The sequence below is a fragment of the Silene latifolia genome, chromosome 7 (assembly GCF_048544455.1).
Source record: "Silene latifolia isolate original U9 population chromosome 7, ASM4854445v1, whole genome shotgun sequence".
Classification (NCBI taxonomy): domain Eukaryota; kingdom Viridiplantae; phylum Streptophyta; class Magnoliopsida; order Caryophyllales; family Caryophyllaceae; genus Silene; species Silene latifolia.
Window position 1 is genome coordinate 107,742,792 of NC_133532.1, and position 14,812 is coordinate 107,757,603.

A 14,812-nucleotide genomic window follows, 5' to 3' on the forward strand; every position below is an offset into this window, starting at 1 on the left:
TTCTATGCGATTCTCGTAGTTTTAGGCTACGAAATGCCCCGAATGGTCTACTTTGGTTTGTTTAGCTTTAATTGCAGGAATAAACCCGGAAGGAGCAAAACTGAGCTTGGAACCGCCCCTATAGCTTGCATTTAGGAGATGGAAGAAATTAGAGCGGAAATACGTCTGCCTTGGGATGCGTGAATTCGTCTCGGAAGCTAATCAACGTCCTATATGCTGACACAGTGGTAGCTAACTCAATCGAGCATGTTGATTGACTTAATTGCTCGATCGAATCCTTTTTGGTGCTGAAGACTCCTCGATCGAACTCCTGCTATGTTCGATCGAGTAGAGGGTTTATGGTGCTCCTTGATCGAGTAGGTGCTATGCTCGATTGAGCGGATTTTTGCTGGAGTATATTCGATCGAGTAGTTTCAAATTACTCGATCGAACAACTTAAGATCTGACGCAAGATTTATTGCGTGAACTTATTCATTTGATATATTAGTTATCTTATTTAGGTTTTTTTTTTTTTTTTTTTGATAAAATGTAAGTATTATATCAAAAGAAATCGTAACCATACAATGACACGGGTTTTATAGATCAACCCATGACACAAATCATCCGGTGAGCCCATACAAAATGGCCCAACCAATACAAACACCATCAAATTGAAGCATACAACAAAATCAGATCAAACATCAGAAAATGTTGTCCCAACCCTAAACCCGTCACTCTTCCCCTTCCTTCTCCTGAAAATTCCTTCAAATCAGTCACACGCCTCTCTCTAGCAGCCTCTCAAGCCACATAGCTTCATTTCTGACCAAAACCCCTTTGCTCAGACCTCGGAATCTCACTTTAAGCTCATCCACAATGAAGCGGGCAATGAAAATAGGTCGAATAAGGGAAAGCTCATGCCTGCTCCTGTTTCCCTGCTGCCAAATGGTGTATAGACAGGAATTGATTGTGGCATCAAGGATCTCTAAATGTAGTGAGGTACCCGTTTTCGCAAGCCGCCAATTGATCCAGTTAAAATCGGACCAGGGATCCCCAAGCCACCCTCCGACAGTATCAATGACGAATTTGTTGTAGGGACAAGCAAAGAAAAGATGCTCCAAGTTTTCAACAGCTCCCCCGCATATGCAGCAGGTACTATCATCCGTTATCCCTAAATTAAAGAGTTTTCCTTTTGTATTCATGTTTCCATGGTGATGAACCCATGCTATAAAGCTATGCTTTGGTAGATTCCATTTATTCCACACCAGAATATGCCATTGTACTTCAGTTCCCCTGTTTCTTAGAAAGTTATAGCCCTTACTTACAGTGTAACCCATATGTTGTTGATTTGTCCATAATTGCTGTTGATCACTCTTATTTAGTTAATAAATATCTCTCTTATATAAATAGAAGAGACCTAATTTGGTTTGGAGGATACATTGAGTTTATTATCAGTTGGCATAGAGATTAGGAGACTCTTGTTCGACGCTTGCCGTTTCTATTTCTCGAATCTTAATTTGTGTAATTCCTTACTCTCTTCTTATTCAATTTAATTCGTAGTATTAATTCCTATTTGCAATCTTTAATTCCCTTCTCTCTTAATTACTATTTAGGTTATTATAATTAATATTTAGTTTATGCAATTTTTGTTAATTTATCTTTAAATCATGTCAAATCTAGTTCTATCTATTGTTATTAGTTTTATTACCGTTATGAGCAGTTAAATTCCAATTGCTAGGATTAGGGGAGCAATGATAGTAAAACAATGGTTTTAGGAGGTTTTAATGTGAGAATTGTTTTATAGCAATACAACATTAAATATTTAGTTGAGTGTGATACGTCTGTCGTGTACCTATCAAAAATAAACTAACTAAACTAATTATATAGCTAGGGAAGTCAGGTCGATCTCCTCAGGGAGGCAAGGTATCTGTAGAAGTCCGTCTATTTGGTCACAAACGGGGGGGTTGTTTGAATTGTTTTCTAAACTACAAAGTTTAAAGGAAGAGAAATAGAGACAAGAGCAGTAAAGGCAAGAAAATCGGATTAAACTATCAGATAGAGAAGGGACATGTCGGGAATTCGGTTCACTACGGTAGTCCAGTACCTCAGCTGTAAATAACTCAGACGAATTAATGCAAGACGGATGTGGAAAGGTCCTTTCGGTCCACTTTCTATCCTAAAGTACCACTAACTTAACTTTCATTCTCGCCAGGGTAGTCTACTGTTCATAGCAGGCGTATTTAGTCCAATCTTTCGATCTAGGATTAATCTTAGCCAGATTAAAGAGATGACTCAGAATCGTGCACTCAACTAAGTCGATAAATACAATTAAATTGCTATGGTGACAGAATCGCACAATTAATTCATCTATTTCATTAACTACATCGTCACATTCCTACCGCAGATCCCCTAATCCCAACATGCATTAAATTTAGCTACTCATATTGCTATTAACATCAAAACTAACAATAAACAAAGAATTAATAATAAACATAATGAAACAGTGATTAAAATGCATAAAAGTAAATTAGGGCAAAGGATTAAATGAGGTAAACAAGCAATTAAAGCAAACAAATGATTGATTATCACTAAGAGAAGGGAAAAGAATTACAATCGTGCGAATCCGGCGTAAAGAACACAAAATCCGAGCAAAACAATTCCGAGAACAAGGTTACAATGAAAGGGAAAAAGCAACGTAATAAAGTTCTTTGTGTAAAACTGATTAAGATCCAAGATCAATCCTAATGACCTAGTAAAGCGTGCTTAAATAGAAAAATAAATAAGTTTAACGAAATAAAACAACTCACGGGCTAATCAAAGCCCATAACAGCAGAAACCACTCGATCGAGTGGAATAAAACCACTCGATCGAGCAAACTTCAAGACAATCTACTCGATCGAGTAGAATAGTTACTCGGTCGAGTAACTCTCTTTTCAGCACCTGTCGATCGAGCATAGTAACCACTCGATCGACCAACTGGGACTCTGAAAATCACTCGATCGAGTGCTAAAGCTACTCGATCGAGTCTTCTGTCTTCAATTCAGCTCAAGTCCACGTTCGACTGTCTCGTAAACCGCGCCTTTACGCATTCCAATGCAGTATCTCACTCAGGAAAATCCCGTCTCCTCTAAATGCATGCAAAAAGGACGAAAAAGGGTACGATTCCACTACTTTCGCGTTCATTTCTACAAAACGAACCAAAGTAACCAATTCGGGGCAAAATACTATATAAACAGTATAAAAATACATGGAAATACGTGCTGAAATAGGGTAAAAAGACTATACAAAAAGCACGTATCAGAGTGCACGCGACTATTTTAATTAATCCGGTTAAATTCAGACCTAGATCGGAAGATTGGAATGAATAGACCTGTTATGAATAATAGACTACCCTAATCAGAGCGGAAGCTATTTAGGAAGAATCTAGGGCGGATAGCGGACCGGAAAGACCTTTCCACTACCCTTCTCACTACAGACCAACTGACCTTACCTTTAGCTGAATTGCGTAATATCATGGTGAACCGACATCTTAACATCTTTCTCCCTATTTGATCACACTCTATTTCATACCTGCTATTTTTAATTGTTATTTCTTTTATTGTTTTAAATTTAGTTCTTTTAATTTAGTTAAATCAAATCAACCAAAAGCCCCCCAATTTATGACCTTAGACATACTAGATAACAAGTAGATAGCGAATGCCTCCCTGTGGATACGATACTCAGCTTACCTCTACTGCATAAGTTTAGGCCGGTTAGGTTTTATTTTTGATAGGTTGCGACAATCCTCATCAGTGATTTTCTTGGTTGTTTTGTTTTAGGGGACTTATGTTTACTTGTTACATTTGTTTTGATGGCACTAGAATTTATCTCCGTTTGTATTTGGTTATAAGGCCGTATTTTGTTGGATTTTCCGAACTTTTCATGCAGGTATGTGATGTCGGGGATGCAACCCCGAAAATTAGTATATACTTTCTTTGCTTGATATCCTATTTATGGGAGCATTCTGACTTGCAGTTACTCGATCGAGTGCCCCCAACTCGATCGTGTACCTACTTATGACCCTTTAGAGAGCATCTGATCTATAGATACTCGATCGAGTACGCTTAACTCGATCGAGTAGCCTGACCTGGACTCGATTGAGTAACCCCAGCTCGATCGAGTTCCCCTGTTTGTGGTTGTAATCCGTTTTCTTGAGTTACTTGGCATCATGAGAATACTTTGTTGATATTGTATATAGTTATTATGGCTATTAGTCACTTTTTTGTACTTTATATTTAATACACGTGATGTCAAGACGGTTTATACTAGTTGTCATCATATATGGTTACTAATTTCATTAGAAATCGTTCTAAACGGTTGCTAGGTTTATATAGTTGGTAATAATTTCAAGATAGTAATGTCGAATAATCATGTTTATCATAAACAATTATTTGTAATTTCTATATATATTGGGCTTGGTATCGCTGCGCATAATTTAATCATTTTGTATGTTATTTTATTCAATGTACCCACATGCATACATGTATACATTGTATACAAGTTATGTCAAAGAAGGTTGGATCGTAATTGTTTGTTCATCATTTTTTTGGTTCATCTCGTAATGTTAAGGTTGGATGATGGTTTACATTTCTTGTAATATTTCTAACTCGTCTTGAAGGTGAACTTCGAGGACGAACTTCCTTTTAAGAGGGGAAAAGTAATGTCGCGAGTGAAAGATGCCTAATTTATCATCTTTTAAGTACCTCGTTGGTAATTTCATTGTTATTTTTGTTTTATAATTCAATTGTTGTTCAAGTAATTTAAACAATTGATTAAGTAACATAATTGTTGTGTGAATGATTTAAACGGACCTTGAGTCTCGTAGTTGGTAATTTATGTCTTTGAATGTTTAATGAGTTAATTGTTTGTGGGTATTAAGCCGATTGTGATAGATTGGTATGATGTTGAAAGATTCATTAATCTCTTATTAGACATTTCTAATAACTATATAAATTTAGTTTAGTCATAAACAAACTAGATCTTATGCATGCATAACAATAAAATACAAAGTAAGAAGAAATCGATCTACTTACAATAGAGGGCCGAATGGTTATACTAATTGGGCACCTTCCAAATTAGTCTTCTTAAGAAAATCCTAGTGCTCCAAGGATGAACTTAGATCCAATATTAGAATCTACTCCTCAAGGATTTGTACCAAGATAACCCTCTTAAACAAATACTAATTTGGTTACTAGAAATAAGTATATGTATCTTAAAATTTAATCTAATTATTATTTTCTATTACTACTTATAGTAACTTGAATATATTAGATTTTGGAACAATTTTGTTTTCCCAAACTTGTTCTTTGAGAAAAGGAAGGAAGAGTGAGTATTTAAAAAAGGTGTAAGAATGAATCCACTAATAGTAAGAATAATTCTTATTCTATATGGGGGTGGAAAAACCGGTGGTAGTGGCATGGGGTAGTCCAATTAATCTTCCCAATTTTGATTTTGTTATTCACAAGAAAACCTAGCTAGTAGTAGGTGTCATCATGATGTCTATTTTATTATTTAAATAACAAAGACCATCAAAGCCCATTTACTACATATAAAACCGGTTTTCCATGTAATATGGAGTCCATTTTATTTTTTGTCAATTTGTCATATTGTCATATAATGTGTGACATGTGACATATAACATGTTATTAATAATATTAATGCATACTTAACAATTAAATATCATAATATATATTAATTTAATTATATACAATAATTGAATTGTAATTCTCAATTACAAGTAAATAAAATGGTCCGTGCTAATATAATCTACAACATATTGCAATTATCATTAACTGTTCATTCTTAATATAATTGTTTCATAAACAAAATTTTAGTAATATAACATCTTAATTACTAAAACGAATCTTATTTAATCGAATTACAATAAGATATGAATTCTCACTCACAAAATCATTTGCTCAATTTTAAGGAATTAATTAACTTGTATCAATATACAATTTAATTAATAATCAACTAAGAGTATTACCCTAGAGGTATGACCTAAAGGGATCAACTGATCACCACCGTCATACGACAGTAATGTCAAACTCTAGTCAGCCAATCATTACCGATTAATGTGGATCAATTGACAATAAAATATTACTTTCCCTCATGCATTCTTATTATGAGATTTAAACATGTTATCGCATTATTGTCGAGGACATATACTCCAACAATCTCCCACTTGTCCGCGACAAGTGTGCATCACCAATTCTCTTGTCCTATTACTATCTCCCACTCAATGCAAGGTGTCTTGCAGGTCGTACTTGCACTTGATCATATCATGAGTGGTTTCCTCGATCTGAAGAATAACTGTGTGACCGGAATTATCTACCATAGATACCTTCCGAGCGTGGCCACGCATTTCCAGTTCATTACTCCTCGAGTGGCCTTGAGATATTAGATAACCCTAACAGGGATGGAAAATTCCTATTGCACTCTTCCCTTCGAATAGACGCAGCTCATCATGACCCAAAATGTGCCCATTTGACCCCAATTACGAAGGTCCTAGAATATAAATCAAAGTCACTCTGAAACTGTGCCATCTTAGGCGAACAAGCTTTAGTCAAAGAATCGACTTATAAGAATACTATAGTAGCTCTCGCCACGACCAGGCTATCAAAATTTCCAGAACTCTATAAGCGGTCTTTAGCCCGACAGATCGAGTGTCCCATGTAGTCTGCCTATGTGATCGACTAGTCATCTCTCATGACTCTATGGCACTTGAACTTGTCATCAATCGCATCACACTTCAGTCACTTCGAGATGTCACCTCATATAAGCAACTAAGAGCGAATACTCTGTCAATCCAGTTCACTTTAATGGGGTTTAATATTGTCTCAACAACCCATTTGGATGTAACAAAGTAATAGAAGAGTTTTAAATAAAACTCAAATGATGAATGCAATATCACATATGTAAAATTGATACAATATCAATTACTACATAATCTATAATCCATATTCCATTTTGTATATGTTGCACATTTCAACTCAATTGAAATGACACGACTTATCATGTTAAACCTGTAAAAAGGCTTTTGGTTAGTAAGTCTCAGCAACACATTGCACTTTCTCTAACCTTGCTATATGCTTTTTCCTTTTGTTATGTATAATCTTTATTATAAAACTTTTGAGTACGTGTCTAAATCCAATTTAGACATAGACTCTCATGCCTTAGGATAGCTCCCACTATCCTCACAGTGTATGGGATATGACCTTTGGTTACTGGAACGAACTACCATAGTTCCTCCAATTCATAAAACTGAATCCTAATATCATCCCTTCTTTCTTGCATATCTTATTATTACAAGTGTACTCAATTTCCGTTGTTAATCCCTCATTGTTATACTGCTTAGAACGTTTCTAGGAGATTTGCTCCTTAAATAATATGGCCAAGATGGTTCTCTAACCATCCTTAAGTGTTTAGAACATGGTTTTTATGTAACTCCTTGAACATAAATCCATCTCAATTCTAAATAACCAATGAACTACATGGCATAGAGACTTCTTCTCAAAAATTTGTTTTGCAACTTTTCGTCATACTCCAAGTAAACGAAATTTAAGAATGGTGATACATCTAAGCATAATGAATTAATCACGCATCGAAAGCAAGTGGATTCAATTTCTACATGTTCAATGCCTTTGAACTTGACTAGACTCTTATCAATATAAGAATATTTATTTAACGCTAATATCCTCTCAGAACTATCTTTATAGGTCTGGATACCTTAGAGATGTATTATTCTTCTCCTAAGTCTTCCATCATTCACAATGATCAATATGTCCCTTACATATAAGACTAATAAGACCACATTACTCCCACTTACTCGACAATTCGAGAAATTTTTATCACATGATCAAAACATACAATTCAACTCTTTGACATCTACTTAAGACTTCCTCTTAAGTTCGTATCCTACTTTAGGATAGTTGCGATTTACAAAACCCATGTAAGATGATTTTAAAATCCAACTTTATCAAATCATATCCGAATACAATGAAGCGTTGTTGCGTGCACAACCCTTTGCCACCAACCAACCAAGCTTAATAACCATTTTCATGTTTATACTCATTTTGGACTTTTGTGGATTTGAAACTAGATAAAACATCTTAATAAGTTATAGGTTTGTTACTTTTAAAAATAACACGACTCCTGTCTACTTAAATTTCGAAGAAATAATTACTGATTTTGACCAAGAAGGAACATCTTCTGACATCTTATTCTCAGTTTGTGGCTCTTGAACATTTTCTCCCACTCTGCCTATAAGAAATAATCTTCTTTTCTCTTATAGACAGCATCACGAGCCACAAACCCTTTATTCTCGTGATCATGTAGGAAGAGAGACCACATGTTCACTATCGAAAAAGCTACAATTTAGGTACTATGCCTAACCATATCTCATATGAAATGTAGATAATTGCTTTAATTATGTTTTGAGTTAGTGGAATAAATAAATATTAGACAAATTGTGATAGAATTTACTTCCAACTTTATAGTAAAGACTCAATCATATCGTATAGGATTCTTTGTCACTTTCTAATATTATGAAGGTGAACATGTGATCTCATATCACACTCTCCTTTTGGTGCATAAAAGTCTTCACTTTATTGTTCCCAATTTTAACAAAGTATCAATATATACTTTGGTTTTAATCTCTAGGTTTTGATACTTTTAAACATTCATTTTAACTTATTCAAAGAATTTCTCTTCTTACCTCATTAAGTGGATACCAAGTATCTACCTAGTTCGTTGGTAAAAGAGGTGAAGAAGTAATAACCCCTTTTGATTGAAATTGTATTCGACCTTACACTTCAAAGTGTAAATAGGGCGAATATCTTGCTTTGAATACAAGATTCACACATACCAAGAGATTCCCTATCAAATGGTTTGGGACACTAGTCAAAACTAGTCTCTATGAGCAATTTCAATCGAGAATCGAGAAATAATGGTGTTCACCAATTTGAGTCTTATACAATGTATATGAAATTTATTTTAGTTTGAATATAATTACCTAGATATGTTTGGTTTCACCATAACTTTAATCATGATATGTAAGGGCACAACACTTGTTTTAATTGCACAACAGTGAAACCCTTTGCGTTTTTCTACAAAATCTTGAATTATATTCTTATTTAGACTTAGTGTACATCATAATTATTGAAGTACAATTCTAAATACAAAACTAAAATGAATACACTATAACACTTATATGTCCATGGATAAAATGTAACACCCCCATACTCCAAGTGCCTTACCAGGACCACCCAGGTATAAGGATGTTACCATCTCAGTTACCCGAGGCAATGATAATCAAATAAACAATAATGAAACAACGTTTAAATAGAAATACTTTAGTGAAAGGTTCCAATAAAAAAACCAAACCAAAATATGTATACATGTTCTCAAACCAACTGTCTACTGATCTAACTGAAATGTTTATGAAAACTACTAAGCTACAGCGGAAGACTTCTATCATCAGACGGTGGCACATCCCAGCTATCCCAGTACTCAACTCATACCTGCTCAATATCTGCTCACCATCCCCGAATGGATCACCGCAGGTTTTAAAACAATAAACCGAGGTCAGTACTATTCACACAATTTATATAACCAACAATGCAGTATCAAGACAGTTCAAGCAGTCACACACAATCACCCACTCCAATCAATCTCCGTCACCGACATCCTTTGGACCCAGACCCTGCCGATGGGGGACCGCACCCGTACCCACCAAATCCCCGCTCATCATACCGAGCGATAACCCTGTTCCATTAATGTGCACATCCCCTTCCGTGGCGGGTTCCACGAAGGGCGAAACTAGGGCGTGAAGCCACTCCCGCAAGTGACTCCACTCAGCCAAGAACGCATCTCGAGAACCAGAGACAAACAATCAGCAATCACAATACAACATCAACAACCGTCTGAATCAATCAATAATCACTAACTACAGCACAATCACCACACATTATGTAATTAATACTGAGTAGGGAAACCCTACCTGGAAAGCACAACAATCAGACGATCTCACACCTGATATCAAAACGCTTCCTCTACGAATCCTCCTCCTAATATACAAACATATAATCACTACCAAGCATAAAGTACCACAAAACCCCCAATTCCCAACATTAGGGTTTAACCAACTTTAAAGAAATACTATAAAAATGGTATATAGGTCTTACCCTCGACGCAAGGATCACAACGGTATAAAGAAAGGTGAAATCCGACCTTCCAAGCTCCGGGATTTGCCAACAATGCTATTAAAGCGAATGACATAGTTTGATTTCTCTTCTCACAGTGATTAGGTTTTAAAAAGTGTTTTAAGAACAATGACGGAAGTATTATATACTCTAATCGCATTATTAACAAAACCCGAGAAATCATCCCCCGTAAACCGGCTACTCGATCGAGTAGCTAAGGTACTCGATCGAGTCCCCCCTTACTCGATCGAGTATCCACGTTACTCGATCGAGTACCCAACAGGTCAGAAACTATTTTAATCTGCAACTCGCCCTTACTCGACAGAGTAAGGCCTACTCGATAGAGTACCCAGAGACTCATAAATACGTATTATTACAGTCTTCCCTCCTTAAAAAGAACTTCGTCCCCAAAGTTCAAACCACAACAAAACAAAGACACACACTATGCACTCCCGACTCAACAACCAAAACAAAACTCAACATAAACATGTTACTAACCCAAACTGAACCCGACTCAAAGACAACAACCATACCAACACAACATAAAAAGGGTGTAAAAACTCTTAAAAAAACTCTTTGCGATCATCTCCTACCCCCCTAAAAGAAAAAGGGTTACGTCCCCGTAACCATACATACCTGATCAAAAAGGAAAGGGCAACGCTCTCTCATGGCATCCTCTGCCTCCCATGTAGCTTCCTCAGTCTCGTGGTTAGACCAAAGGATCTTAAGCAAAACTGTCTCACCACTCCTAGTCTTCCTAACCTTCCGGTTAAGAATCTGCTTAGGTACCTCAAGATATGATAAGGACTCATCTAGCTCTAAGCTCTCTGCCTCTAACACATGTGACGGGTCAGTCACATACTTCCGCAGCTGCGATATATGAAACACATTATGCACTCTCTCTAACGCAGCTGGTAAAACCAGACGATATGCAACCTCCCCAACTCGCTCCAAGATCTCATAAGGCCCGATGAACTTCTGACTCAGCTTGCTTTTCTTCCCAAACCTCATAACCCCTCGCATAGGAGACACTTTCAGAAGAACCTTATCCCCAACATGAAACTCTATATCCCGGTGATGTAGATCTGCATAACTCTTTTGCCTATCCTGAGCTGCTCTCATCCTTTCCCTGATCATCTTAATCAGTTCAACCATCTCATTTACCATCTCTGGTCCTAGAACTACGCCTCAAAGACTTTGTCGTCCCAACAAATCGGACTCTGCATCTCCTCCCATATAAAGCCTCAAACGGTGCCATGCCAATACTAGTGTGGTAGCTGTTGTTGTAAGAAAACTCTATCAAATCCAACCTCTGTTCCCAGCTACCACCAAAGTCCATCACACAAGCTCGTAACATATCCTCAAGAGTTTTGATTTTTCTCTCAGTCTGACCATCTGTCGCAGGATGAAAAGCTGTACTCATCTTCAAAGTTGTTCCCAAAGATTCCTGCAACTCTTTCCAAAACCTTGAGATAAATCTCGCATCTCTGTCAAACACTATGTCCTTAGGGACTCCATGTAACTTTAGCACATTCTTTCGATAAGCCATAGCCAATTGTGCTTTAGTCCATGTATCTTTCATTGGTACAAAGTGAGCTGACTTGGTCAGTCGATCCACTATTACCCATATCATGTTGTTACCCTGTTGACTCTTTGGCAAACCCACGATGAAATCCATAGAAATGGATTCCCACTTCCACTCAGTTACCTCTAAAGACTGAATCTTACCTTGTGGTCGTCGCTGTTCCCCTTTAACTCTCTGGCATGTCAAACAACGGGCCACAAACTCAGCTGTTTCTTTCTTCATCCCAGGCCACCAAAACGTGTTCTTCAAATCCTTGTATAGCTTGTCACCACCTGGATGTACTGAATACGGTGTACAATGTGCCTCTGTCATGATTGTCTTTTTCAGCTCCTCATCATTAGGGACACACCACCTACCGTCGAACCTCAAACTACCATCTGTATGAATAGAGAATCGAGACACTGTCCCTTTCTCTACTCCAGCTTTCCACTCAACCATCTTAGGATCCATAGCCTGTTTACCTCGAATATCATCATAAAGATCAGGCTGCACTGTCAAATCTCTCACAGTATCCCCTCTATGCATCATATGTATCCCAAACTTCCCCACCTCATCTCTCAACATCATCAAAGATAGAGCTGTACACAAGGAATGTACAATCTTCCTACTCAAAGCATCTGCAACAACATTGGCTTTCCCTTCATTGTAGATAATATCCATGTCGCCAATCAGCTCCATCCACCTCCTCTGTCTCATGTTCAACTCCTTTTGAGTGAAGATGTACTTGAGACTCTTGTGATCCGAAAATACCTTAAAGGTCACCCCATAAAGATAATGTCTCCATATCTTGAGAGCAAACACCACTGCACCCAACTCTAGATCATGTGTAGGGTAGTTCTCCTCATACGGCTTCAATTGCCTAGAAGCATATGCAATCACCTTACCGTTCTGCATCAACACACATCCCAACCCATTCTTTGAGGCATCTGTATAAACCTCAAAGTTCTCAATCCCTTCAGGCAATGCTAAGATAGGAGTTGTGGTCAAACGCTCCTTTAATGTTTAGAACGCCTTTTCACAACTCTCATCCCAACGAAGCTTGTTCTCTTTCCTCATCAAAGCTGTCATAGGTTTAGCTATCTTGGAGAAATCTTTCACGAACCGTCTGTAGTATCCAGCGAAACCCAAGAAACTCCTAATTTCAGCAACATTCTTTGGTGCTTCCCACTTTGTCACTGCCTCAATCTTCGCCGGATCCACAGCTACTCCCTCCTTAGAGATCACATGTCCCAGAAAAGCAACTTTCTCTAACCAGAACTCACACTTGGACAGCTTAGCATATAACTCATGCTCCCTCAAAGTCTGCAACACAATCCTCAGATGCTCCTCATGCTCCTCCTTAGTCTTAGAGTAGACTAAGATGTCATCGATAAACACCACCACAAACTTGTCCAAAAACTGTCTGAAGATTCTGTTCATCAAGTCCATAAACACAGCCGGTGCATTAGATAACCCAAACGGCATCACCACGTACTCATAATGACCATACCTCGACGTAAAGGCTGTCTTTGGTATGTCCATCTCTCTAATCTTCACCTGATGGTATCCCGACCTCAAATTAATCTTAGAAAAGACCGATGCACCACTCAACTGATCCAACGGGTCATCTATCCTTGGCAAAGGACACTTGTTCTTCACTGTCACTCGGTTCAGCTCCCTGTAATCTATGCACAACCTTAAACTCCCATCTTTCTTCTTCACGAAAAGAACTGGTGCTCCCCACGGCGATACACTAGGTCTAATGTATCCCTTCTCTATCAGATCATCTAACTGTTTCCTGAGCTCCTCCATCTCTTTAGGACCCATCCGGTACGGTGCCTTAGAGATTGGCCCCGTCCCCGGTTTCAACTCAACGGTGAGATCTATCTCCCTCTTCGGTGGCAACCCCGGAATCTCCTCTGGAAAAACATCTGCAAACTCTCCCACCACTGGTATCTGATCAACTGTCGGGCTCTCTTTCCGGTCATCTCTCACATGGCACAAGATCAAAGGGCATCCCTTCCTCAGATAAGACTTCAAGGTGACAGCTGCAATCAACTTAACTTTGGGTTTGACTAGAAACCCACGATAAGACACACTAACACCCTTAGGCCCTCTCAAAGACACTTTCTTTTGATGACAGTCTATCTTTGCTTTATACTTTACCAACCAATCCATCCCAACTATCATCTCAAAACCGTCAAAAGGAAACTCTAGCAAGTCTACAGGTAGATCAACTTGCCCAACTATCATAGACACATCTCTAAACAACCTCCCACATGATACAGACTCACCCGAAGGTATAAAAACTTTCTCACTTACAGACTCATATACCCTCAAACCCAACCGTATAACATGACTCGAAGATACAAACGACTGGGACGCCCCCGAATCAAACAAAACAAAGGTATGAACACCGTTAACAAAAAAAGTACCAGTGATAACATGTGCATCCTCCTTAGCTGCTTTCTTGTCCATCATGAACAGCTTTCCACTGGTCTTCTGTCCACCTCCCTGGACAGTACTAGCTGATGTGGTCGGCTTAGCACCCGACCCCTGATTGTTGTTGTTGTTCGTAGCTGGTTTCTGGTAAGAATTACCGCCATTGCGGTTACCTCCACCCTGATAGCTCTGACTTCCCCGGTTAGACCATGACCCAGACGGTCTATTACTCGCATAACTCTGTGCAGGTCCCTGAGAATAGCTCCCCCGAGCCGATCCCTGAAAAGCTCCCGGTGCACTCGTGCACTCATGTCTCTTGTGGCCTACACCACCACAGCCATAGCAGGTCATCCCCCAACTACCACTACCACTCACACGGCCACGCCCAATGGAAGCCCCAGCACTGAATCCTGACCCAGAAGAAAACCCTCTAGCTTGGGTGTGGTTACCTTTCTTATGACTAGATTGGCCACCACCCTCACTCTCAGCCTTTATTTTCTCACTCACTCTCTCCTGAGCCATCTCCACCAACCTCTCAGCTCTCCCAGCCCTCTCATAAGCTTCCTTAACATCGGTAAGGACTCCCACG

General features: G+C 38.4%; 1 protein-coding gene across 1 annotated transcript; it reads right to left on the reverse strand.

The window, feature by feature from the left end:
- Positions 1-752: 752 nt before the first annotated feature.
- Positions 753-1,313, reverse strand: LOC141590490 (uncharacterized). The gene has a single exon (XM_074411081.1). The coding sequence runs from the start codon at positions 1,311-1,313 to the stop codon at positions 753-755; it is 561 nt and encodes a 186-aa protein (XP_074267182.1).
- Between the last annotated feature and the right edge of the window lie 13,499 nt (positions 1,314-14,812).